We start from the raw sequence: 26,990 nt of genomic DNA on the forward strand, positions 1-26,990 counted from the left end.
AGTCTGATACAAGACGTTTATGTTCCCGTTGACTCTTGGTCTCAGCTGTTTCAGTGGCCACACTGCTCCTGGGTCTCCCGCTTCCTGTGTTGTGAACTTGGGATCATCTGTTTGTTTGTGTGTTTGTCATCTGCCTCATCCTCATCCCCCTTCCTTAGACTGAACTTCATTCAGACCCACCAAGCAACGGGCTTCCCTTTATCAGCAAACTTGATGTCGTTTTCTTCCCTCTGAATTTTGCTAACATACAGGTGGCTGCCAGAAAGCACTTTCTCCCAACCTATCAGAACCGATATTGATCGCTGATAAATTTTCTGATAGTTTATTATCTTGGAAGTATGGATGGTAGTGTTTATGCCTTTTTACCATTTCACACCTTTTATTTTGTAAAAAAACTTGTATTATGAGGTGTTTTATATATGTGCGAACATATATATGCACCTATGAAACATGCTGATTTTGAAGCATAACTAGCAAACAAATACTTGCGAGCACCCGTGCAGCCCAGGTTCAGGGCCGGGTGTTTCCGGCGGGGGTGCGTCTCCGTGCGTGCTCCTGTGTCGTCTGCAGCCGGCACGCCTCCCTGCCTCTTGCAGCCCCCGAGTGCTCTTTACTCGTCCTTCTTGGTTTGGGAGGATTTTAAAGACTTTTACTGCAAACTTCATTTACAGAGCACGTATCGTTAGTTTTATTTAGTTTTGCACTTTCTGGAATTGCATCATGTTTAAAATAATCATAGAACCCATCATCCGAGCTGAGGCACTTGCGAGCACGTACAGGTTGCTAGTTAAAGTTACGGTGGGCCTAGAGGCACAGACCAGCAGGATGCTGGGCAGGTAAGAACGTGTGGACCCAGTCATGCTGTAAGTGGCCTTCTGCAGTTAGTCTTTTGGCTAAATGTGGTGCTTCTAAGAAGTGTCCACATTTTGGATATAGCTATAATTTGAATACATTTTGATTAAAGCATTTCGATGTTATCTGTCTTTCAAAAATATTTGTCCTCATGGTAATTGTAACAAAATCTGGACTAACCCTCTTAAGCATTTTTAAAGCTGTGGCTGCTCTATATGTCAGAATTCCTTAAGAAATTTTCGGTATTATGATGGTTTCCGAGGCACTGCCTATCTCAACATTGGAAAATTGTACGTAAAATACTATATTTGTCGAAGAAGAACTCACTCGTCCTTTTTGAGTTGAGTCAAAAGGACCTTTCCTAACGCATATATGAAAACTTTCCCAACAGGTAAAAATGCCGTAGTTTTTCATTCAAAACCCCTGACGTGGGCAGTTGACAGTCTGGCTGTTTTTGCCCGTGTGGCTGTCCTTCCGGGCGAGGGGTCTGAACCCTTCCTCCCGCCGCTCGGGTTTCGATGGGTGGGGAACACGCCTCCCACACGAGGGCTCACGGGCACACGTGCTGTCACCTGCCGCAGAGGCAATGGGACCCCTGGGGTGGGGGCCTGGGGCTGGGCCTGGGACCCTTTTCACTCCTTAAGTATCTCCGCTGATACTTCTCTGCCGCGTGCAGGCGTGGGACCAGCGCCCTTCTGCCCCTCCTGCCTGTTTAGATGTCGTTTTCTCCTTAATCCCGTAGTTGTAGGGCTTCCGTTCAGCTCGATTTCTGACAGTTCTGAAGAATGGTTGTTCATAGTTTAGTTGTAGTTCCGACATGGTTGTGTGAGGAGGTGAGCCGTGTGTACCTACCTACGCTGCCATCTTGCTTATTACCTCCTCATTTTCTAGCCACTGGCTGGCTGTGTGACCGTGGACGAGGCTGGAGTCTCGCCGTGCCTTAGTCTCTGCGTCTGTAAGGTGATAGCCGCGTCTCGTAGGGTTACCGTAGTGATTGCTTGTGTTACTATGCACGACGCAGGCGCGTGGTTAAGTGTTCGGTGCCTATTGATGGTGATTGGGGTTGTTGTTACTACTGTTCACACTGAGATCTGGAGACTTGTGCGTGGTGGTTGCTGTCTGGAGCGGCAAAGGCCTTGAGACCGGAACAGCCGGCGTTCGTGCTGCCCGTGTCGCCGCCCCGACCCAGCAAGCAGAGACAGGGCCTCATTCGGATGGCCGGTGATCCCAGAGCACGGCGGGTTCACACCCTAACAGACCGTCCTAAAGCCCGTTTCAGAATGACCCTTTTTATAAGGAGGACAAAGGGTAGGTAAGGGGTGTGGAATTCAGGGAAAGTCCATTGGGTTTAAAGAACTGCAGTGTTGTTGCCCTGGGCAGTGGTCTTTAGCTATGCCCTGGGCGGTGGTCCTCTCACCCTGGAGCGGCAAAGGGGCTCAGATACCGCCTTGAATTGCGTGCAGTCCTCCTGAGGCACCAAGGTGGGACTGCCTGTGGTCTCCTGGAGCCAGGGCGGGTCACACCTTCCGTTCCTGGAACGGGTAGCTTTACATGCATAGATCACTAAGCTTATTAACTATTACTCAGACTAAAACTTTCCAACTTTTGAGTCCCCCATCAGCTTCTGACTCTTAATCCAACGGTGCCCTTGTACAGTTCAGAAGATACGTACAGTAGTCCTCCCTACCCACCGCCGACACATTCCAAGACCCCCAGCAGATGCCTGAAACCGCTGGTGGTGCAAACCCTGTCCTGCATACACTACGTTTTTCCCGCACAAGCACGGCGTGTCACATAGAGGAGGCTCTTTGTGGCTTCTAGAACTTCAGCAGACGTGAATTACCAGCATCACTGCTCTTGCACCCGGGGCCTGTTATTAAGTGAAATAAGTATTACTTGGACATGAGCACTGTGATACCAGGACAGTCCCTCCGATCACTGGCGGCTAAGTGACTGCCAGGCGGGCCGAGTCTACAACACAGGGATGCTGGACAGAAGGACGGCTCTTGTCCCAGGCGGCACAGGGTGGGTGGCAGGAGATGTCATCATGCTACTTGAAACAGCGCACGATTTACAACTTACACACTTTGTTTATTCATGGAGTTTTCTAGTTCATATTTTCAAACCACCGTTGCCCGCGGTAACTAAAACCCGTGGACAGCAGAGCTGTGGCTGAGGGGGGATCGCTGCCTGTGAAGGTCCCAGGGATGATTTCCCGTGTGTACTGAGGTGTTTGAGTGGGACTGTGACTGCTGGGACTAGCCATACAATCATGTTCCCAGGAAGTTGAATCTATTTTTCTTCTAACTTGGGAAAAAAGATAGGTCAGCGGTTGCTCTTCTTGGGGGTTTAGTTCTGAGAAGGTTAAGAGAAGACCAGAAGACCAGGAGACCAGGGGAAGACGAGAATCTAAATCTTTGCTTCACTCCGATCATGGGCAAATTGATTTCGGTGTGATGCAATAGGCAGGAGGCAGTCTAGCGGAAAATTTAATAATAGATGCAGTTCAAAACCCTCGGCTCTCACCCTTTTTGCATGTATTGAGACATCAACCAGCTGCGATCAATACCGCCCTCTCCCAGTGGCCTTGCCGGGGCCGCCACGTGGGCCAGGAGGGCCGGTGGGTGGCGCGTGGGTCCGTCCGAGAGGTGGAGTGGGGTGTGGGCGGCCCTCCCGGTGAAGGGGGCGCCCTTTCGAAGGCCACGCCCAGGAGCCCCGAGCCCTCGGCACATCACCCAGGCCTCTCGGGGCCGTGGGAGTCCACTCTTTGAGTCTCCACAGCTGAGCCTGTTCAGACATCCGCAACAGAATATTTTCTGATGGGTGCTCATCAAAAATTTTCTGTGGTGGTATTTTAAGGGGGGGAGGGGGTTGTTAAAAAATCATGCAGCTTTTTGTTGAAGAAAAATGTTTGGTCTTCTGTTTCCCTCTACCTACCCTATATACCCTCTATTTTCTTTCCTTTTTTTTTAAATTGCATTTGTGTGAGCTTGGTCATAGGTAGTAAAACCACATTTTGCAACTGCTCATATAAAAAGTAGGTTTTTGTTCTTCTCCATTTACCTAAATGCAAAGACACCTTTCCTTCTCCGCCAATGAGGCCCAGTCCGACACCTCCCCCCTCCGCCTTTTCTCACCTTTAGTCCTTAACGTTTAAATTTCGTTCATCTGTGCCTTCGGCCCTAAGGTACTTTACAGTCCACCTTCATCTGCTTCTGAGTCGGTACCCATGGGATGAACACGGGGTGGGGGTGGGGGGGGGCACGTGGTTTCCCGCCCAGGGCAGGATGCTCAGACCGCTGCTCTGGGAACAGCTGTTCGGCATTCCCCTTTATTTTTCCGGGTGCAGCCCTTTGCTTTCATCCCACCCCCCCTCCTGTTCTGGGGACCAGCTCGTGCTCTCTGACCTCTGACCTCGCCTTTCTCCCATCACCTCCCGCCATATCTCACTGCTGCTGCTGCCGCCGCTGCCGCCTCTCCGTGCGTCACAGATTGCCTCTCTCAGTGGCCTGTAGAGTGGGGTCATTGTTGAAATGCGCAGCTGTTGTGTAGCTGATAGCCGGGCTGCGGCGGAGCCAGAGTGTCGCGGGGGCTCTTCCCAGCGTGGCCTCCCCGGCGTTCGTGGAAAAAGAGCAGTCATTTTTCTCCACGGCTGCCCGGGTAAATGAAACTGACAGCTGGGGAGAAGTGTCACGGCGCTGGATAAACAAAGCCCAGTAAAGCTTCCCGGACGGCTGAATCCGTTTCTTGCCTGTTACACCGTTTCTCCACCCGCTGCAAATGCGCCCTCCTAGGATGGGCCTCGCAAACGTCTTGAGTGTGTCATGGGGACCACCGCCGTGACCCGCGGGCACGGGTCGCCCTGGCACCCGCCTCCCTCAGTGGGGCCGTTCCTCCCCGCGTCCTTTGCAGAGCAGGACGGGGAGATTGTGTGTGTAAGGAGCCCCGTGGATTCTCTCCTCCTGTTTGCACGTTCCAGGCCGGCGCCGCAGCCCCCTGTGGTCAGAAGGTCGAGAACCCAGCCTGGGTGATCGAGCAGGCACCGAGGACAGACGCGTGTGTGTCACTCCTTCCCCAGGGCCGTTGTCCGTTTTCTTCTTTTAACTCAGTTGTTTCCGTCTCTCCCTCCTTTGCATCGACTGATTTGTATTTAGAGAAAGAAGTGAAACGTCTCTCTCTCTCTTTAATCGGTAATGCGCACCGAGATACACAGGCATTTACATCGGGCGAATCTGAGGTCCGTTCGGTTGGTTCTGAAATACATGGTATTAAACCTGGTTTTCCCCTGTTGCTGAACGGCCCCAGCACACTGCACTTCCGCGGCTGCCCGAGTTAGGGCGCCCCCGAGGGGCTTCTCCCTGGGCGGCCCCGGCTGTGTTGTGCGGCCTTCCCCGGGGGCCGCGTCAGAGCCCACCACCCATCAGGACGTTTGTTTAGTGCAGGGTGATCTCGCTGCTCTCACCTCCAGGGCCAGCCTCTCCAGTTTACTAACAAAGCAGAAATGTAAATAAGCCGGGCTTTGTAAAATGTTTGTTATTGGCCAAAGGCTTTTTGTCAGCTTTTTTCTTCCATATGCTGTAAGCAGCGCAGTATTTAAATATTGAGAAGGGCGAAGGTACCGTGGGGGAGGGGGAAGGCAGGCGGTTGTTAACTGCTCGTCACCTGGCCAGCGGTTGGGTCTGCGCACACCTCCAGGGTTCAAACTGCTGAGGGCAGTTCCCCAGGCCTGAGGGTGGGGAGTGTCAAGTCCTGGACGGATCCCCCCAGTCCGCATGTCAGCATTTGGCCTTGGTGCCAGGTCCGGCTCCAGGCCCGGGCGTCCCTCTCCGCCGAGAGCAGGAGGACTGGTGACTGCAGTGGGTCAGGACCGCGGGCGCAGAGTCCGGCGGTCACGGTGGTGTCACGACGGACACCCCGTCTCCTGGCAGTGCTCTCTCCCCTGCACGGCTGGGAGAAGCACCGTGAGAAGACTCACCAGTGACCGCACCGTCCTGGCCGGCACAGACAGAAATGAAGTCTCATCGGAAACGAAAGTAAAGCTCCCTGTTTTTAAGTCTTGTGGGCGCTGCTGTGCAGACTGGCTGAGGGTCAGGGCGGTTTAAGAGCTAAGAGGAAAAAAGGAGAGGAGTCTTTCGGGAATATTTCGAGAGCCGCCCTCATTGCGCTGACCTTTTCCTGGTTCCTGCAGAAGCCCTCCTTCCCCTCCTGGTCCGGTCCGGTCCGGTCCGCTGGGGCGTGCTCTCCCCCCCCCCCCCCCCCACCCCCCCCCCACCCCTTGCCCCACGGGCCACACGCCTGCCTCCGGACAGACCTGCTTCTGGGCCCACAGCACGGGGGCCCCTTGCTTCTCAGACTCATCCTGGAGAGTAACCTAAGGGGCTGCCCTTTGAAAAGGGTGACAGGTTTTGGGAGTCCATAGAAACGGCTTTGCCAGAGATCGTCCTTCCGTTCTCCTGAAGCCACAGGGAGCTCAGAGCCAGCTGTCTGAAGCGTTCTCACGCCCGCTCCCGGCCGGCTGGCCGGCGAGCCAGGCCTCCAGCTCACTGACCCGCCGCGGTGAGCCCGCGTCCTCGGGGGAGTCTCAGACACCAAGAGTGAGTTCCAAGAACGGCGGCACCCGATAGATGAAATAGGGAGAGTGACTCTCAGGGCAGCGCTGTTCCGTGTAGGTGCTCCCCCGCCTCTGCCGCCTAGCAGGTGAGGGCCGAGTCATTTTCTGCAGGAGCCCATGGCCGTGCCTGCAAACAAGACGTTTTGGTTAGAAAACTAATTTTCATGCTTCATTTGACATTCCGACAAGCAGATTCTGGAAGGATGCTATAATGGGAAAGAGAAAAATGGGTGGCAGTGAGGAGTTAGTCCTAGGTTGGAGCGAGCAGGAAGGATCTGGGAGGGAGGAAATGGTGGTTCCCGGTCTAATTTGTCAGGATCGGTGCCTGTAAAACAAACACCTGCGGGTGCAGACCGGGGTTTCTCTCCGTCCCCCCGGATAGGTGGACCTCTTGGGGTCACGCCTAACCCATCTTACATAAGGACATTTTCCACTTTTTAATTCGTTATTGCTTCATGGAATTGTGGGCAAAACTACGAGTTTATTTCTATATGTAAGCGGTTCGTACCCCCGTTTCCTGCCGTGGTAACATCAGTAGACTCTCTACAGTGGCATTGCACATAATGACAAATTTTTTATTCGAAAGTCTGCATCCGCCCTACCTGGTAATCTTATTTTAAAACATCCATCAAGTGTTCTCATTTGGCTCCTTGCGAAGCAGAGATCCTGCAACAGCTTGTCCTGAGGACGATGCCTGCTGCTTACTGGCAAGCTGAGCAGGGGGAAAGCGCTTAAACACAAAGTGCCATTGATAGAGCCGTGTTTTTCATCCGTGGCAGCCCAGAAAACATCAGTTCAGCAGTTCCGCAAACCAGAGAACTTCAGCCAGTATTTTTCTTCCCTTACAAAGTAAAATATTTTGTATGTTATAGAAAACAGTAATTGCTGATCCTTTCCAAACGGTGCTTAGCAACACTTTAAGAACATGCGACTATGTTTTGTCTTACAGAGACAAGTGACTGCAGCTCCTCATGGTTCAGTTGTGGGGTGTTAGCACCCCCCGCCCCTAGAGTTCAGACCAGGATCCTGGCTGTAGAAGCTCAGTACCTTGGCCGTGTACATTCTCCTGCTCTTGCTAAAGGGCGGGGCCCGCACTGCTGAGCTGCCAGCAGACCCTTGCGTTTGCAGCTACTGCCCCAAGAATCTGAGTTCCTCTTCCTTTTATAGCCCCCCACCCCCACCCAAGTCAGGGGTTCTGGTCATTGGGAAATGAGCATTTCTCCTTTTTTTTTTCAAAAGCAGAAATCTGTTCACTTCTTCCATTTCAACAAAACTCAGATTAAGCCCTTTATGCTACTCCTTCCTCCACATTCAGAAATAAGATTAGGATTCTCTCAGGATGCACATTGCCAGTGAGTTTTGCTCCCCATCTTAGTTAAAATTAAGTTACTGTCGCAGGTTCGATTCCCAGCCAGGGCACATGCCTGGGTTGCAGGCCATAACCCCCAGCAACCACACATTGAAACATTGATGTTTCTCTCTCTCTCTATCTCCCTCCCTTCCCTCTCTAAAAATAAATAAATAAAATCTTTTTAAAAAAATTAAGTTACACGGTTCCGTTTACACTCCCCTCAGATTTCCATCCCCTTTCTTTGGGCTTCTGCACGTGACAACGTAGGCAGGTCTGTGTCACCGAGGCAGGGCTCTGTGCCGTGTCCTTGCTCCGTATGGCAGGCGGCCAGGCTAACTAACGCCTTTCTGCGGTCGACCTGCGGCCACACTGCGTCCCCGCGGTCTCCCTTCTGTCCGCGGGAGCAGCGCTCCAAAGGGCCTGCTCGCCCTGCGCTTTCATTGCTTGGGCCAAGTGGACTGTCAGCGCCCTGAACTCGTGCGCTGAAGGCCTGGCTCTCGACTCAGGCGTGTGCCGCCGCTCGAAGTGGTGTTGGCCTGCACCCGCGCTGTTTCCTGTCTTCACTGTGAGAGGGAGCAATTGGGCTAGAGGGGTACGAAAGCTTGCTGGAACAAATTTCAGCATAGAAGCAAACATTTCCAAAAAAAAAATCATTTGGGGAATGGCAATGAAATAAACGGTACTTCTAGTCAAAGACGTTCCTGGTGTTGACGTCAGAAACTCCCGATCTGTGTTACTGTGGTTTCTAAAGGGAGTAAGTAGCGGTCGTGCGAGGAACAACACCATTTTACAGGGAGTGTTGTGTTACTGCCCTGTCTTCTGATAACCCCGGACCAGGATTATGATGATGTGTTGATTGATTATAGCCGTTAAGTCTCTTACTAATCAGTTTCATCACTTACTCTCAATTCACACACTTGCACCTTTGATTTCTCTTCCATAGCAGGGTGATATGGGTTGTCACTGACTAATGAAGAACAGAATTGGTTTCGGCATGAGACAAACGGAATGCCGGCACCAATCCTAAAACGCATTAATCTTTAATAATCCACATCTGCATGTTTATAAATGATATAACTGGGGATTGTTCGCGGTGATACTCTCCCTTCCAAACAGAAAGTGACATGGGAGTTTGTACTTGCAAACTGCATTAAGTGCACACAGCCAGGCGCCGAGAGGGTGACCTTGTCGGGGAGGCCGCGGGTGTTGACGCGCTGGGTGGGTTTTTCGGAAGCAGCCTGTCGCAGTACCTTGGCTGTTGGGCGAACCAGGTGATGTCCTGAGGAAGGCCAGCTGACCCAGTTGCCGGCTTTGTTTTTTTCTTAATGTATTGTTCTCTTTCTCTCATTGGTTGAGCAAAGTATTGAGTGTGTGTTACGCCGCATGCATGTTTTTAGGGACTGGGGAAGTGCAGTAAACATAAGTGACAAAGGGCCCCGCCCTCATGAAGCGTAAATTCTCGTGGGAAGGACAGGAACTAAGCAAACAAGTACCTAGTTTACTGTCAGGTGTTGGTAGAGGGGGATCGGGTTGCTGCTTTAGATAGCAGCGAGGAGGAAGGATGCTCTTAGAAGTTGGCGTTTGAACTGCAGTCCCAGTGCAGGAAGGGCAAAAGCAAGCGGTGTGACTGTCTGGGAGAGAGGGATCCAGGCAGGGCAAAGAGCAAGTCCAGAGGCCCCGAGTCACTCCTGCTGGAGATCGCCAGCAGGACCAGGAGCAGCCAGGGGGCAGGCGGAAACCAGGGGGAGCGAGGTGTTCTGGGGGCCGGCAGAGGAAGCCGCCCAGCCGTGGAAGAGACCGCCGCTCGCAGAACCGCTCACCACCTCCCTCCGAGTGCTCCACGGGCGTGTTCCGAACGGAAGCCAGTATTCCCGGTTATAACCTCCCGTGCGTGTAAAGGTCGTGGGAGAGTTTAGGGATCAGTCGCTCTTTTTCAGGGCCGCACGTGTGACTTTTTTCTGCACTTTCTATATAACAAGGTTGTGGTTCAGTGGAAACCGCCATGTCACAGGGAAGAACTCCTGTGATAAAATAACTGCAACAGTCTGAGGCCTAACCGTATGAGAAAGAGAATCCCCTGTTTTCCCAATTGTTCCTTTCAGTTCACTTCACACAAAATCTGAGAGTCGTATTTAAGTTCCACTTGGAAAGAGGCACCAACGCTTTGGGAGAGCTGAACCTCAGCAGTGTGCAGCGTTATGTCGTATCGCCGCTTAGCTTTCGAAGTGGACCACGGCAGCTGACGGGTCCGGTGTCCCGTTGTCAACACTGCTGACCGTCCCATGGGTCGGAACTCCGCTCCCGCAGCCGAGTCCTTTCGCCTGGAATATCCGTCCGGCCCCTGGCCAGCCTGGCGAACTCCCACTTGTTTTTTCAAGACCAAACTCCAGTGTCTTTCCTGTTGCAAAGTCGCACCGATCCCTCCCTGCCCGAGGCGGTCCGGTGGTCCCTCCGTGGGCCGCCACCTAGCCCAGGGGCCTCCAGAGGGCAGCAGACACGGCTTCCTTTCCATCCCCGGTGCCGAGGACAACAACGCCTGGCACGTCAGGGGCGCTCAGTTAATGTCGGCCAAGTTAAAGAGCGCACAGCTCTCTCTGAATAAACCAGAGTTGAAGAAAAGAAAGCCCTGAAATCAGTGACTTACCTGACCTTTCCCCCTACGGGCTGGGGGCCGTCTTTGTGCCCTTGCGTTCCACCGTTCGTGGGATCGTTCCGTTTCCCTCCCCTGGGAGGGGGTTTCACTGTGCGAGATTGTCGTACTTCCTTTCCCCTTCCTCAGAAATGGAACCCGAAACAGTGCTTGGGGTCTTCGTCAGTCTGAACCAGGTGCCTTTTTGGGTGTAGCCCCCGCCCGGTTCTGATCCATCACACACAGGTTGTGCGCATTAAGTGTTGTCGTGAAATTCTGGGATTGTCTAATATCCAGTGTTTTCGTTACCTCATCATTTTTAATACATGTCTATTACCAACGCCGTATTTTGCCGTGTATAATGCACACTTTTTGCCCTAAAATTTTTAGGGGAAGATAGGGGTGCGCATATACATGGGTGTGGTGATTGCGTGCCATGGGCCTACTATGTCCTGTGTACAAAACATGGATGCGCAGAGTTCGGTCACTAACCCTGTCTCCAAAGGAAGTGGTCCGTTCAGAACAAACTGGCTGTGGAGAGAGTGTGGTCCCCACCCGGCTAACACTCCCATTCTCCGAGGGGCCGGCATCAGCTTCCGCCAGGGAGGCACGGGGCAGGGAAGCACTGGGTGGGGCCGGGACTCGGCTCCAGCAACCCATGGGTGACATGCTCCCCATACTGGAAAGTGGCCGGTAGGTAGAAGAAGGTAAAAGCAGCTGTTCATGAAAAAGATATTTCACAAGCGTACTTGGTAAGCATTTACTTAAAATCTGAAATAACAGGACTGATCAAGAAGACACGAGGCTACAGAGTATCTTTTCTTCTCCGGTGGCCACTGCCTGTGCCCTGCGCTCTCAGAGAGGGCCCCCCCCCCCAGCTCCCTGTCCCTGGCTCTCCTGTGCTAAGGGGCACACCCCTGAGGGCACCCCTCCTGCCTCCTGCCTGGGCTGCCCCAGTCCTTTTAAATTAAAAATAGTAAAGCCATGAGAAGTGTTGGCTGTACCTCTAAGAACAGAGAGATTTCAGTTAGAAGAAGCCTTTGATTTCTGTTTTAAGTTTTTCAGCATAATTCAGTGCTGTAGCTTTCTGTCTCTCAGAAGTTCTTTTATACCAAGGATTTGGAAGCCTAAAGTTTTATCACAAAAATAAGCTCTCAATATTTTGCATAATGGCAAACGAGTGAATTCTGAAAGTCTTTAAAAAAAAACACTGTATTATTGTAGCACATAAACTGACAATTCCATATCCAAACAGAAAATACATGGAAACTGTGTTGCCTGTAATGCCAGTATTTTATCTGTTGGTCCCAGATTTATATGTACTGTGCTTATTTTCCTCAAATTCCAGTATTCCCAAATTGTGTACCTCTTCCTACCTTATCTCACATGCAGAAACAGCATGACAATGCCCGTGGACCGGCCACGGGTACCGCGTTCCGGGCCGGGGAGGAAGCGTGGCCCCTTGTCCCTGCAGGCACATGCACGCACTTCTCTGCGCGTGCTCATTGTGCGTAGATGGGAAGTGACACCACGCGCGTGAGCGTCCGTGAGAGGCACTTTTCACAGCTGCTCATGTTTACAGTCGGGAGTTGGCAGGACACGCTGGGACCCAGAACGAGAATTCTCTGTGGCAGGAGAGGATGGAGGCAAGTGAAACTTGTACTGAAGGAAAAGAAGGGCCTTGGCCTTGAGAAGCGTGTCTCCACCGGGCCGCGCGGAGCAGCGATCCAGTGCGGAACTGGGAGCAGGCCGGCGCCGCCTCTGGGCGCCCTCCTGGGGGCCCAGGTGAACGGATTGGCAGCCCTGTCGGCCGCTTTTTCCCCTCTCCCCTTTGTGCCGTAAGAACCGCTAATCGGATCCATGCTGCTGCAACCGTGGTTAGTTATTAACAGAATAAAAGCGGATTTCTTCAAAAGAACGGAAAGGGGAAACGACTCTGCAAAATTGCAAGGTTGTTAGAATCTTAAGTGCACAGCAGTCGGCTTCCCCCCGTACTCTGAATTACACGGCGCGCACGAGTCTTTCATCTGTCACTGCGCCCGTTTCTTCAGAAGGCAGCCAAATATTAAGCTTCTCAAACAAAAAAGAAAAGGAATCTTAGAAAGAGGAGAAATATTGGGGAGGAAATAAGAATAGGTTAGAGTGGGGTAAAATTAGGTTTTGTTTTTATTAACTTGCCCCAGTGAGAGAAATATAAACTGCCTACTCCATGCGGTCTGCCCTCGCCGCCTCTCCCCTCCCCTGGAGCAGGGTCGGGGGGGAGGGCGAAGACGGGAGCCGGCGGCTCTGCTGCGGCCTGTGGCCCGGGTTCTGCCTGAGCGACGTTCGGAGCCGGCCACTCCCTCGTAGACGGCAGTGCTGTGGGGCGAGACTTCCTGGTGGGGGGGCAGGGGAGCTGTGTTACACCTGAACACACGCGTGCCTCCCCCACCCCAGGGCGGGGGGGGTTCTTCTGCACCTCAAGGACCTCCGGACGGTGCATCTGAGCTCTAAAGCTGCTGGAAACGGTGTGTGTTTAGTAGAAGGCGGCCGAACAGAGCAGATTCTCAGTCTAGTAGTTGGCAAGTTTCTTGCATCTCCAGCATCGACGAGGGGGATCTCCTCGGAGCCTCGGGTTCCCAAAGGTGAAGTAACTCCTGCTTTCAGGCAAATCATGTTTTTGCTCCTATCGCCAGTTCCCTGTTCATACCTTCACACTTGAAGTTAACGGAAGTCCCCTAAAGTTTTGTCTTTTATTTAGGGGTCATTTTTTTCACAAAGGAACTGTTTTTATTCCCTTTGGCAGACCTACCGTAGCAGTAAAGAACACCGAGCCCCTGGCCAGTGTGGCTCAGTTGGTCGGAGCGTTGTCCCGTAACTGAGAGGTTGCCGGTTCGATTCCTAGTCAGGACCCGTGCCTGGGTTGTGGGTTCAGTCCCCGGTCCGGGTGCATACAGGAGGCAGCTGATTGATGCTTCTCTCTCTCCCTCTCTCAGGCGAAGATGCAAAAACAAACAAACAAACAAACGTCTAAAGTGAATGGCCCTGGGAAGAGAGTGGCCAGCCAGGTTAAGGCACATTGTAGGGCAGGGCAGAAAGTCAGAATTCGAGACTGCCCCTTTTCCACCACCCTCCCCCGCCCCCAGGCCACTCGAGAACAGTCGGCACGGACAGCACTGTAATTAAAGCTGGGACTGCCCGTGTGTCAGTGATTCTGGACCCTGGCTTATCGTGAATCAAAACTTGTCGTGACCCGCGTGGCAAAGTCTAACAGTCTTGGCTCCGAGTGCTCCCCGCCCTGACCACAGAGCACCTTCGTGAGCCTCGAGTTCCCTGCGGGGAGGCGTCCGCCCGGGAGGCCTCCCACGGGTTTCAGGCCGCGACCGTCGGACTGGCTCCCACGTGAAACCGGTCGGGGGACTTCAGCGTATTTAATTAATCAATACAAGAGCGCAGTTGGGAAAACCGGCTTGAATCCAGTGGGCTAAAAGAAATAACGATGTATTGCAACAAGTTGGTCTTTGTAATAAAAACAAACCTCCAAAAACCGGGAGTATCTGTAGCATGGCCCCTGCGAAGGCAGGACTCGCACACAGAACGTAGCGCAGTCGCTCCTGTTCCTCCTCGTCCGTGGGTGGGCCTTCGCAGCAGCTCCGTCTCGGACTCGACATGAGGCTCAAGACGCTCGGACTGCAACAGGGGGACTAGTTGAGAAGGTGTATCCGGCGCGTGTTGGACTGTTTGTTTGTTTAGAATGAAGGGACGCACCTCCTGTGAGGGTTCCATCACACTCAGGGCACCCCTGGAGTCTCCTCCTCCCCAGAGTGGTGCAGAGTACACGAGCCAGATATGTCTCTGCAGCACTGATTTACCTACTGATGGTGTCTTCGTGGGTAGGATTTTGGGAAAGCTAAAGGTTTTTTAATGGATGTCGGAGCCGTAGGCCATGGAAGGGTCTGCCTTCGAGGTCTCAGGCGTTGTCTGCAGGGCTAGGGGACCAGGTGGCTGTGGCTCTGTGTTCCCGCTGGCCGGTGCAGGAGGGCGAGCATCGCTCTCCGTTTTGTGCTGCTGTAACCTGAGGTAGGGTTGGTTCACAGTATAGAACCGTGTCGACAGCCTGTTCACAGCTGCCCCCCGCCCACCACCCCCCGCCCCGACCCCGTACAAGCGCCTCCTGGTAAGAGTGACATCCTGTTTGAAACGCTCCAAACAACAGGAAGTACTGTAATCCACGTCCACAGCACTTGGGATAAACTGCCGAGTCGAACCATGACCCTGGGACCCGAGCAGATGCTGTATTTTAACTATCTGCTTGGGAGCATATTCAAGTTTCCTTTCTAACTCATCATGAGTAAAAGCCCAAGACCAGAACATTCAGCGAATGTATCGATTATTGAAAACTCACTTTTCTCCCACACCATTGTGTCACTGAAGAAAACGACTGGTGAATCCCGCTGTGTGGGTGGGTGGCAGAGCTGCCCTGTCTGGTCACACTGTGCGGTGGGTGCCGTCTTAGATCAGACGCCCAAAGACATCTACACACACCGTCCACCGGGCCACCCACCCGTCCCACCTCTTACCAAAGCCAGTACTTCGTGTCTCGGAAATTACAGAGATGACCCCTCCACTGTGAGTGCAGCCCAAGGGGAGAAGTCGCGGTGTTCTTCCTGGTGGGCATGGCAGAATGTGAGAAACAGGCCCTCCGGAAGACCCAGCAAGTCAAAGTGTGGCAGGCGAAACCTGCATTCTGCTCTAACGGTTTGAGGGACAGCTGCTTCCTGTAACATGGAGAAAGGATGAGGATGTATTAGGATAAAGCAACCCAGTGTCTTAGTTTTGGGTGCAGCAGAATTAAATGATAATCAGAGGGAGGCGCCAGATATGAAAGTTGATCTTGGTTGTGATAAATTTGTAATTGTAGCAGTAATTTTTATAACGTGGTATTTGTTGGTGTTTTTTAACTGCTCAAAAAAGTTAGTGACACCACCAAGAATTCTCGAAGGGTACAAGAATAATTCACAATTGCTAACTGCTAAAAACTGTGTAATATATATTGATTTTATAGCAGCATTACAGGGGAAGAATTTGATCATAGCAGAGTTACCAGAAGTACTCCTCATTTCTTCTTGAAATGCAACAGCAACCACAGGTAACACTTCACACAAACTCACAGACCCCACTTTTCTGAAAATGAGCCTGTCTTACCCTTGTTAGTTTCAAGGATGTTATGAATAAGACCCATGTCTTTGTCACTACACACCTAACGGTTGCCCAGAACCCTAAGGACACCCTTACTGAGTAGATTGGCCGCCAAAATTTTCCAGCTTGCTGTGGTTTAACGTATCATTTCATGGGAATTTTAAAAAGCCAGTCCTCTTGAATTACTAGTGGAGGCATATTCTTCCCCTGCCTTGTACATGGTAAGTACTGAGTGGTTTTTCACTTCATTTTTTACACTCAAGTAAAACCAGGTCTAACTTCTAGGAGAACTTGTAAAGCACATAACAGTGCGATCCGGGTGCTGCCCTCCCTTTGCCCACTTCCGCCCCCAGTCGGATCCTGTGGTGACATGGGAGGGGAGAGCGGGTTCCGGGAAGGGACCCTGAAATCAGGCAGTGTCCGTCGCCCACACTCCGATGGGCCGGCCGTGCCAATGAGTGGTATCGCTGCTCCGTCTGCGGTAACTAAATGCACGCCGAGTCAGCTGTATTTTCAGCTGCAACAGTGTGAAAGGAAGAAATGCTTTTTTTCCTCTGGCCACTACAGCTTTTGAAAAATGGAATTTCTAGGTATTTCTTTGCCATAAGTATGACATAGAAATAGCACGGTGTTGCTTAAGAAGCGATAAGTGCTTTGTGTGCCAGAGGCCCTCATGGTTCAGAGTTGGTATTTTTGTTCTGAATTTCTGTAGTTGTGTGCTGCAGTCGGTTAGAAAGGAGTTAACCCGGAGGAGTTCAGCCTCAGTAAAGGACTACGGTGGAAACGCTGTTCAGCTGGTCTGTGTTCCCCGACACAGCAGTGCTGGAGTGTGACTTACCCAGCTGCGTCTGACCTCGTGGCTCTGATTTGTCTGTTTCGGTCTGTCCAAAAAGTTGGGGAAACTAAAGCTGCAAGTAATTACTGAACTGAGGATTTACCTGCTAAATGCATTTGCCATTTAAGTCTTAGAATTGTGCCGGCATGAAGTGCTGAGGAGCCCAGTGCCACCTGCGCTGGGTCTGATTTGAGCAGGGCGTAGACCACTTGCTCTCGCTGGTCGTGTTTGTGCAAAGGCCTCTTTATTAGACACGGCGGAGTGTGGCAGGCTTATGTGTCGTCGTTCTTAACAAATGCCACGTAGTGTTTACTGGCTTTTCGAGTAAGTGTCCCTGAATGTTTCTTTACTGATGTTACCATTTAGAATAGGGAACAGCAAAAAAAACTACCACCTTTGAGCCAAATCTAGTCCCCCCCACCCCCTTTGTAAATAAAGTTTTATTCGTGCTGCTTTGCTTACACACAGTCTGTGACCGCTTTTGTGCTACAACAGCTGAGTCGAGTAGTTGCTACGGAGGACGTGTGGCGTGCACAGCCTAAGATATGTACGCTGGCGATTTACAGAAAAAGTTTGCCATTTCCTGATCTAAACTGATAAGAGAAAACTACACAATCACTGATAACTCATAAAGGTTTAATTAGCTATTAGTCTGGGCTTGGTGTCTAGAATAATCAGCCACTCATTTATTATTCAGCAAATATATATTAAGTGCTAACTGTATGTCTGGCCCAGGGGTGTAGCAGGAAACGGTGCAGCCAGTCTCTGCACCCGTGGAGCTCACCGTGTAGTGAGACGAGACGAACGGTAAGCAGAAAAGTAAAGTGAGAATCACGGGGGTGTCCAGACTGTGTCCCCTGTAAGAACGTGGACTTGTACTCGGTAGGACTCTCTGCCCCACCGTCGTGCTCTGTGAAGTGTGCCAAGCCAGAATGTATTCACGTCTCAGTTCATCCACTGTACGGTTAGACATTACTGGATGTGTGCCAGTTACCAAAAATACACATTAGTCTGTTTACACACAATTCTGTTATGTACGAATATCCCAGTGTTTTGTCACTAAAGATGTTTAGTTTGATTATCTTGATCCAGTTCTTAAAAGCTATTTTCAATTAGAAAATTTTTCCTCAAAATCTCCATTATATAAAAAATTTAAAGAAAATATTAGAAAACAAACCCCAGTAGTACATGAAGAAAATAATGCACGATGGCTAAGTGGGATTTATTCTAGGAATGCAAGGTTGGTTTAAATATAAACTCCATTAATAGTATATTAGATTTAAGGGAAAATATCATCACCTTTAATAAGATTCAGCACCCAGTCGTGATTGAAGCACTCAAGGAAATAGTTAGGGGATGCCGTCTCACCGTAGTGGAATGTGCATGCTTCCGTTTACAGCCGGTGTCGTACCTAGTGGGAAACTGTCAGAAACGTTTCCTCTGAGATACAGACAAGACAGGGTGATCGCCGTCTTCACCGCTTCGCAGCCTCGCTCTGGAGATGCGGGCTGGTGCCGTGGGACAGGAGCGCTCCAAGGCATGAGAAGGGTCATAGAAGAAATAAAACGGACTCTTTTCACAGGTGGTGCAAGGGTGAGCCCAGAAAACCCCACGGAACCGGCGGTAAGTGAATCCCCCCCGTGAGAGAACTCAGAGCAGCGGCAGCCGGCCCTGACACTGACCCCCAAGGAGCCCCAGCCCCGCTCTGCACGAGCAGGAAACGCTTCAACAAAGGCGTACCAGGAGAGAGAATCCCATGTGTACTGGCAACAAAGATTAAGTGTTTAGGATTGAACTTCATTAACATAAAATGTGCGAAACTTCCACATCCCCGAAAGAAACCATGGAAGACCTGAACAAGGGAAACACATCTCCGGTTCTTGGGAGGATGAACCTGACAGTCACTGATTCCTCCTGAGCTCATTTACCACACCAGAGTCACCCCGGTGACAACATCCGTGAGCCGTTTTACAGGGCGGGACAAGTTGGCACGGACGTCCGTGCGGAAAGAGCAGACACGCTAGAGAACACGGAAAAAGGAAAAGTGGGATGGGGTTTGGGGAGCCAGCCTTATAAGATGTGAAATCATCCTCCAAAAGCGGGTCTTAAAAAGTTTTCATCACAAAGATCGAATTAAATCCATCTCGTACCACACACAGAAATTAACTCCAGTAGTTCAAGATGAGACCATGCATGTTCTTGAAGAAAACTGGAGTGAACTTTTCTCTACCCTTTGCCCAAAAAAAAAAAAAAAAGCTGTCTACCTAGGACTCAAAAAAACAAAGGCAATAAAAATAAAGATTGATCGATTTGACTGCTCTTTAAAAAAGATCCCATCCCAGAAATATAGCATAAACAAAATCTATACATAAGTGACCAACCAGGAGAACATATTCACAATTGTTACCGCAGACAGAAGAGCTGGCGTTCCTAACGTGTAAGGAATTCCTTAAAGTTTCAGGGAAAAGGACTAAAACCCCAGACAGGAAAACGGTGGGAAGATGTGGCCAAACAGTTCGTCAGAAGCGACAGAACAGCCCTCCCACGTGACAGCGGGCCTGTGACATCTCCCCTGTGATCCTCGCCAGCCGCAAAGGGCAGGACAGTAGCTTTATATTGGAGGAGCTTGGTGGGCACCAGCTTCGCCCAGTGGGAACGTTGGCAGAAGTGGCCCCTGGCAGTGTCGGGACCCCCAGGCAGAACGGACGGAGGCTGAGAAGGGCACGGTGTGTCTGTGGCTCACGCCCCAGCCGCGTACTCTCGTTCTAGCCGTGGACACAGCAGACCGAGGCAAACCGGGGGACAGCCTGCGGGGTCACCAAAGTGAAAGGAAAGAGGGGGGTCTTTGATGACGAAGGAGGAATAACAGCTGGGTGCAGCGTGAGACCCTAAAATGGAAAGAAGACATGAAGTGGAAAAGGGGTGGAATTCAAGCGAGGTCTTTAATTTAGTCAACAACAGTGTGCCAGGCTAAACTCCACGTGGTGACTACACCGTGGTTACACACCGTGAGAACTCGAGAGGCGGTGGGCTGAGGCATCCTGGCTTTCTACCTTTCCTCTCAGTCTACAACTAATTAGAATAAAAGGGCTTTGTACCCTGGCCAGGTGGCTCAGCTGGTTGGGGTGTCTCCCAGACATCAAAAGGTGGTCTGTTCAGTTCCTGGTCGGGACACATGCCTAGGCTGTGGTTGGGTCCTGGACTGATCGATGTTTCTCTCTCACTTTGGTGTTTCTCTGTGTGTGTGTGTGCATCTTTTCTTTTCCTCTCCCTTCCTCCCGGTAAAGCCAGTCAGCATGTCCTCAGGTGAGGATTGGAAAAATAAAGAAATACATGTTTTTTTTTTAAGTAAAAACTCATAGCATAGACTTGTGTTGCAAATCAAAGTAAAATGTGAAAAGCAGCTGAAAGTTCAACTTTAGGTGACTTACAGAGGGTTCATCTTTAGGTTGTGCAGAGTGTTACACACTGTTGTGTATGCATGGTCACTGGAGAGTGGGGAGAAAGTGTTTTTTACTGATAGGGCCGTAGTGTGAACCTGTGCGGAGAGGCAGAAGCACGGAGGGCTGTATTTGGCCGTGTGTGATGCACTCCCATGTGTACTGCGCACCCACAGTTTCGTCCCAGGCTTTCTTTTGTTTCAGTTTTTTTAATTCAATTTTTTATGTACAGGTAAAACAGAGTATTGTATTCCAGGGAATTTACTATTTTGCATACAGAGATTGCCACTGCTTTCTAGAGTTACACGTTTAATGCCTAGGCATAACATTTCTGTAGATACTCAGTTAGCACCACCCATGTATAATGCGCATGCTTACTTCCCCCTCAAAAATCTGGGCAAAAAAGGTGCGCAGCACGCACAGCGAAGCGCGGTGAGTGGTCATCGGAGACGCATAAGCATCAAGTGGTGAAGCGCCCTCCAGCTCGCAGCAGGGGCTGGAACTTGTTCCCATGGTGCTTAACTAGCACCATTCTCAGACACAGACGAGTGGGGGGACAGGGGCTCTCTTTGAACCGGTTTCAGGGTTGGAGCCCGTTCGTAACATTGGTTTGTTCACTGTGCGTGGCAGCATTCTCTTTGAAAATTATGTCCGAGAGATGTCTACCTAATTATGTCCGAGAGATTTCACTTATCCAAACATACGTCGTGCACAGATCCATGGATTGGGAGGTGTGTGTTTAATGTGGTTGGCGCGGAGGGCCCTGAGCTGCCCTCTTTACGTGGAAGTTGGGCACAGACGAATGTTCATGAATGTTCCTGAAGCGGGCGTTCTGATTCACCATCTCCCTGGGCTGGCTGCCGCCCGCGCCTTTGGAGAGGGGAGTTACTTCCCGGGAACTGGGAAACTGTCTGTTGATGGGAAGGCGGGGGTAAAAACAAATGTAGGGTTTAAAACGGTTTGGGCAAATCTGACCACCATGAAAGGTCCTTGGGTGTTTCTGTAGAAGATGGATTTAATAAACGAATTTTCTCATGGCTTGAACGAGATATTTGTCTCAGAACTGCACCAGCAACCAGCAGCTCTGCTTGGATGGGGCAAGATTTTATGAATTCACGAAATGGGTTCCTAACAGCCTTTTTCATTTGTAGTGGAAACACTGTACGTGTGAGCAGTGCCTTGGGCGCGCCTGTTGCCAGGAGTGGGTCCTCTCCTGACTTGGAATCACTGTCTGTTTTCACTGGGAGGAGCCTCTGCATCCGGCCCGTCACGCAGAAAGGATTGTCACAATGTCAGCACTTACTGCGGTAGAGCAGCTGCCTCCCCGGTGATGTCTTTAAGTCAGGATTCAGCCGCAGAGAGCTTTACACTCCTGAACGGGCTGTAGATCGGGGGCCTTGGGGTGTTTCACAGGAAGCACGTGGCTGGGGCCGACACACAGCAGTTTCTGTGTGTCTGTAACTAAGCTGATGGCCAGTGTTCAGTGTGGTGCTGGTTCCTTGACGCTGAAGTACTTGGTACGAATGCCGATTTACCGCGAATAGGCCTGAGGGTGGAGGGACGGTTCACCTCTGTGCTGCTGGTCCAGGCCTTGCATCCCGTGCATGGGGGCTCGGCCTCGGCAGGACTTCCTCCTGGTGGTGGCCTCGGTGGCCGTCCAGGCAGGACGAGCATGGCAGCTGGACCCAGGGGCACTCATAAATGCGGTCATAGACTTTACATTCTTTTCTAAAAGCAAGAAGCCTAAACTTTCAAAAACAATTTGAGAAATTGTTGAGGGTTATGTTTTAACAACCATTTCTAGCTGTTATCTAAGTGGAAAATCATCTCCCCGCCTCTCCGGCTGCCAAAGATACAACTGGTATTAGAATCAGTCACGACTGACAGTCTCGGAGACTCACTGTGGGGGACAGTGCTCTTCCTGGTGTGGGCCCCGCGGCCTGGCCTGCCAGCCGCCGGGGTGCACACACCCACAAGGGCCCGTCAGTGTGGACGCCGGGCTCCGCGTCGTGACCTTCACCGGGATGACACGGTGGCGACCTCAGCGCATTAATTTCCCCCTCGACCCCACCCGGCTGCAGGCCTCTGTAGCGCCGCCCAGAGCTGTGGGGGAGGAGGGGCTGCGGTGGGTGTCGCCGCCGCAGTTCCCAGCTCAGTCTAGCGTGGTCACGGACTCCACACCGGGGAGACAGGGGTGGAGACTTCTCTCTTTCCCATTTATTTTAGCCAAGGGGGAGGCCAGAGTATAAAACAGCATGGTCTTCATGCCGAGAGAGCGTGTGCCTTGAGGACTGTGCCAAGTTCGAGTGCCTTTTGTCTTCTGTAGCGTTAGTCAAAGGAATGCATCCTCGGCCTCTGAGCCAGAGAGTGAGTTGAGATCATCGAGACCCTCTGATGATTCTTAAAGTTCACAATCCCGTCTCCCGCCTTTAAATGACTAATTGTCCCTCTTTAATTAATAAAGTAATAAGTATCTCTTTCTTTAATTCATATGCTCAGATTAAGGGCCCTTAAATAACCAAGATGTATTAAATATTTGTTATGCTAATGAGGGATTACAGGAGTAAAAGGCATGATTCCTCTCTCAAGGAGCTTGTACTGTAGCTCCAAAAGACCAACTGAGCGCACATTAAGTAAATGGAAACCAAGTGGGTGCTGAAGAGATGCTGTCGCTTTACCAGCAGTCAAGATCAAGAGCAATGCAGAGCAGTTCCTTCTTGAGGGATCATCGGCACCGTATTTCGTAGTCCTGTGTTCTGTGTTTTTTAATGGAGATCTTCTTGTAAGTTTATTTTCAATCTCTGATTAATTACAAAGGATTTTTAGACCTCAGTTACCATTGCTACACTGAGTAAATATTGACAAGGAAAACGGGGGCCGCTATGTCTGCCCACCCACGTAGAGACTAGTTGAAACTCCAGAGGGCAAGTTCAAGTCCTCGGTAGTGGGCTTTGTTCAGTGCAACGAAGAAGCATGTGTCGGGAGATTGCAGCTCCTAATTGATTTGTCTGTGAGTCTGGGAACTCCCCCAGTGTGAAACTGAACTTTTCTGGGGGTCATTTGCTGAATGTATTTATGCACATCTCCTGTTTGTTTTACACACGCACATACAAAAGGGTGAAACAGCGTGCGTTTTTTAGCTCTCTCTCTCTGTGTGGGGGGCCGTTCCTTCTGTGAGAATAAAGATTAAGTGAGTGTAATTGTGTCTGGGTTTTGCACAGTCACAGCATCGATGCAAAGGGTTCCTCACCCCACCCCCTCTGTGTTTTGCAGGCAGTCAGATGCCTCCGCAGCCACCCGGGAGCCAGGCCGAGTCCAGCGCCCATCCCGCCCTGAGCCAGTCCCCAATGCCGCAGGAGCGAGGTGAGGCTCGTAAGAATTTGCTTACCTATTCATATCCATAATGACAAATAACTTTTAAAGGATACTATGTTTCCTTGTCAGACGAACGAAATAAATAAGAATTTATGTGTAACAACAAACACAGAAAAGAGGGATGTTTTCTTGCAAACTGGGTGAAATTGTTCCAAAATACAGTTCAGGATCCGGAGAGTGTGTGTGTCTGCACAGCACCGTAAAGCACAGTGAGCACACGACTGCACAGGTCTGGTGCCGAGCCAGCTCTGCAGAGGTGCCTGCTGGCGGCTCCGTTTGGGTGGTGGTTCCAGTGAAGCATGGTGTTAGAGTGTGTGTGTGTGTGTGTGTGTGTGTGTGTGTACCTGTTGATCAGTTACTTGTTCCATGGCACCTGACATTAAAATTCTAAACACACAGTAAGACCTCGTCATTATAAAATTATAGGGTCTTGGAGCTGGAGCCATCTTGAAAGATCCTAGAGGTCAGTCGCCTCAGTTTACAAATGAAGAACGTAAGGACCTTGAAGGTTCTTCCTTATGATCTCGGTGTTCTCAGAGGCTCCTTAGTGCCAGAGCCAGAAACAAGACCTTTCCTGAAGCCCTCGAACACTCAGGCTGTCTTCCATGTGCGACCTTTCGCTAGTCCACTACCCTTGGTGGTGGTGGGGGTGGTGGTGCAGTGGTTTTAGCCCAGACCAGAGGAGGCTGGGGTTTTCAGGCCAGCCGCCCCCCCCCCCGCCCCCCCATGCTGGGCCCGGCCACGCCCCCTGCCTGGGAGCCAGGCCTGCCCCGCCCTCCCCGAAGACACCGCCTTCCCTCAGTGCTCTTCCCCGCACACTGGCCGGGAAGGCAGAAGTTGGTGGCTTGGTCGCTAATATTTAAAGGTTCCTGACCCCTAATGTTTGTAGTTATTTCTATATGAGTTATACAAGTGATGATTGCTCCTAATTAGAATCCCAAGGTTTAGTGATTGTACGTGTTACAAATTCAGTAGCACATTGTCTAGAAAGTAATGCCAACGAAAAGATGGATTAGCTTCATCTGTACATCGTTTGTGTTGAAATGACTGGTAGGAATCAAACAAAATTTTCTAATACCTTTACATATTTAACTTTTTATTATAATTTAATGTACAGTTAACACTTTCATTTCTTTACCAAGGTACTGCAATGTGTTTTAATAATGGAATAATTCATGGTTTCCAAACCTCAGGGTGTACAAGAACCGCCTGGAGAGGGTGTTGCGATAGGTTGCTAGGCCGCCCCCCGGAGTACTGATTCGGTGGGTCCGAAGTGGGTTCCTGACCACCCCCGTTTCTGACATGTTCCAGGGGTCACCGAGGCTGCTGGTCTGAGGACCACACTTTGAGAACTGCTAACGATGCTACAGCACGTTCTAATAATTGTGTGATGTGTGCATTTGTTGCTCTAAACTTTCTACTTTGACCTCCTGTAAGTCATTCCCGTACCTCGCACCCTCCCCGTTCCTGCTTGTTTCGTGTTCATTCCTCGTGCAGCGCTGGTCGTCTGGGAGACCCTCCGGAAGTTCACGGAAAGCGCACGAAGGCCACGCGCCTTTCTTGGCCGCGTACTGCGCTGCATCCCGGGGTCGGGTGGCGAGGAGAGGACTGAAGGAGCTGCCCTGCACTGGGGCTGCTCGGGCCAGACCCAGGGCTGAGATGGAGGTGCTTGTTGAACATCTCACTCAGTCCACACCGTAGCCCTGTGGCATCATCCCCAGCCCCCCCCGGCTGGGAGAAGTTGCCCCCTTTTGCCAGCATTCAGGGGTAAGAGGCACTCTCTTTGGAAGTACCACAACACTAACCTTCACCTCTAAGAACTAACAGGGAGAAACCCCTCCAAGATCCTCCAACAGAGTCCTCCCCAGGCCCTTCCAACTGATGCGTGTTCGTGAAATGGGAAAGTGTAGAACACGCATTGTCAAGGACGAAACGACGATGAGGAAACACAGTTAAACTTTTAACTCAGATGAATATGTTGTCAGCAAGGCACCGTGTAGGGTTTTCCTCCCACGTCCCTCCGTGGACATTGTGGGCTCATGTGTTTGCTCTGTGTTCTCCTCCGATTGTCTTTAGTGTGGAGTGTGGTTTCAGTGGCTGGTAATGAATGCATAACTATCTGGGTCGTTACGATGACCGTTTCCTTCCAATGGCAGGTACGGATTTTACAGCTCGCTAAATCTGAATTTATTTTCATGAACGTGCCTCCCACACTGTCTCTAAACACTGTGCTGGAGACATTGTACGCATCTCCTGTGTGTCTTTTCGTTGGTTGGACAACCCCCTGAACAGGAACTTTCCCATTTTGGAATGGCTGTTGGGTGACGCTGTGCCCTGTGTGAGTTAAATGTCCTTGACAATGGGGAAGCAACCCAGCATCTGAAACTAATGTGGAGTAGTATTGAATAGAGACTGTAATTGGGGAAGGGGGGACACCGAACAGGATTATAGCTTTATTCCATATATAGTTTTTAATCAATATGTTTTTCACAGTGAAAAAAATATTGGATAGCAAGAAAGGGGTTTTTTTAGTGACTTTGTTGTTTGTTGAAACCAGGAAGAAACGTTAGCTCGTGATGACATTTGATCAGATATTGTGGTGGCAGATGACGTGGTCATAGTAATGCTTAGATGCAATAACAGCAGTGTTTTTCTTGCATGTTTTTACCATGACATCACATGTGCTGACAGTCCATACAGCACAAAGTAGGTCTAGGAAAATGCTTGGTAGGCAATCCCCCAGTGTGTTGATCTCATGTTTTAAAGCATAATGTAACTTCTTTATGCCTTCAGAATTATGTGTCCCCGCCACCCCCATTTAGGGAAATGATGCAAGATGCAGAGGAGAAAAAATACATATAGGTGAGTTAGCATGTTATTAAAAAATGTATTCTTTCTCAGAAGACACGGACCTTGATACACAAGAACACACCTTCTGTGCTGCACAGCGCTGAAGTGACCAAACTGAGCATTTCCTTTTATATTCATTGTCTTAATAATAAGATTAAGACTAAGATTTGATAGTTATACACATTTTTTTAGCAAGCAATCTAGAAACACACGCGTCCTGAGACACCTGCACAAAGCAAGAGGCGCAGCCTACCTGGGGTTGGAGGGGCCGTGTCCCGGGTGGTCCCCACCCTCCCCCAGCCCTCGGGGGCCCAGCGGTGCCGACACACTCGCTGCACCTCCCGGCGCGAGAAACCGAGCACTGGCTCTGCCGCCGCCGCTTCCCGGTTGGTCCTCGTATCCCCAGGCGGGAAGAACATGCATGGGAAAACTCTGTGCCCTGTGCAGGAGAACTCTGCAGACCGGGGTCCGTGAGGATCTGACCCAGGCTGGCCGCTGCTGGGCCGCGTTCCCTTCTCACGGTGGCGCGCGGAGGCAGCGGGCCGGCGGGGCGCCCTGACAGCGGCCCCCCTGACCAGTCCAGTGCCCTCCCTGTCTGGTGGCTCTGTGTCAAGTTCGTCAGGAGACATCAGTCACCATCTCCCCACATTCTGTACCGATGAGGATAACGGAGTGTCTGTGGTTTTATGTTTTCCATCTGTAAAAGTGCACGTGCGAGCGAGCGTGGGCACGGCCGGCCGCTGTGGCTACGGGGAGAAGGGAAGCCCTTCACACGGTTGCTGGCCCGTTTACTCCCCTGCCTCATCGTCGGCTCTGTCCTTCCGTCCGCTCTCCAACGTGAAGCTTGATTCCGAGCGCTCCTGTCTGCA

At 51.0% G+C, this 26,990-nt stretch overlaps 1 protein-coding gene across 9 annotated transcripts in view; it reads left to right on the plus strand.

Annotated features, from left to right (window-relative positions):
- ARID1B (AT-rich interaction domain 1B) overlaps positions 1-26,990 on the plus strand; it is a 395,667-nt gene that overhangs the window by 283,476 nt on the left and 85,201 nt on the right. For all 9 annotated transcript variants that reach the window (XM_045844119.1, XM_045844124.1, XM_045844125.1 and 6 more), the window contains one exon: positions 23,170-23,259. In XM_045844119.1, the coding sequence (XP_045700075.1) occupies positions 23,170-23,259 (90 nt within the window). The remainder of the gene's footprint in view (positions 1-23,169; positions 23,260-26,990) is intronic.

This window comes from Phyllostomus hastatus, unplaced genomic scaffold (assembly GCF_019186645.2).
Source record: "Phyllostomus hastatus isolate PE091 unplaced genomic scaffold, TTU_PhHast_1.1 phas_contig_40, whole genome shotgun sequence".
NCBI lineage: Eukaryota > Metazoa > Chordata > Mammalia > Chiroptera > Phyllostomidae > Phyllostomus > Phyllostomus hastatus.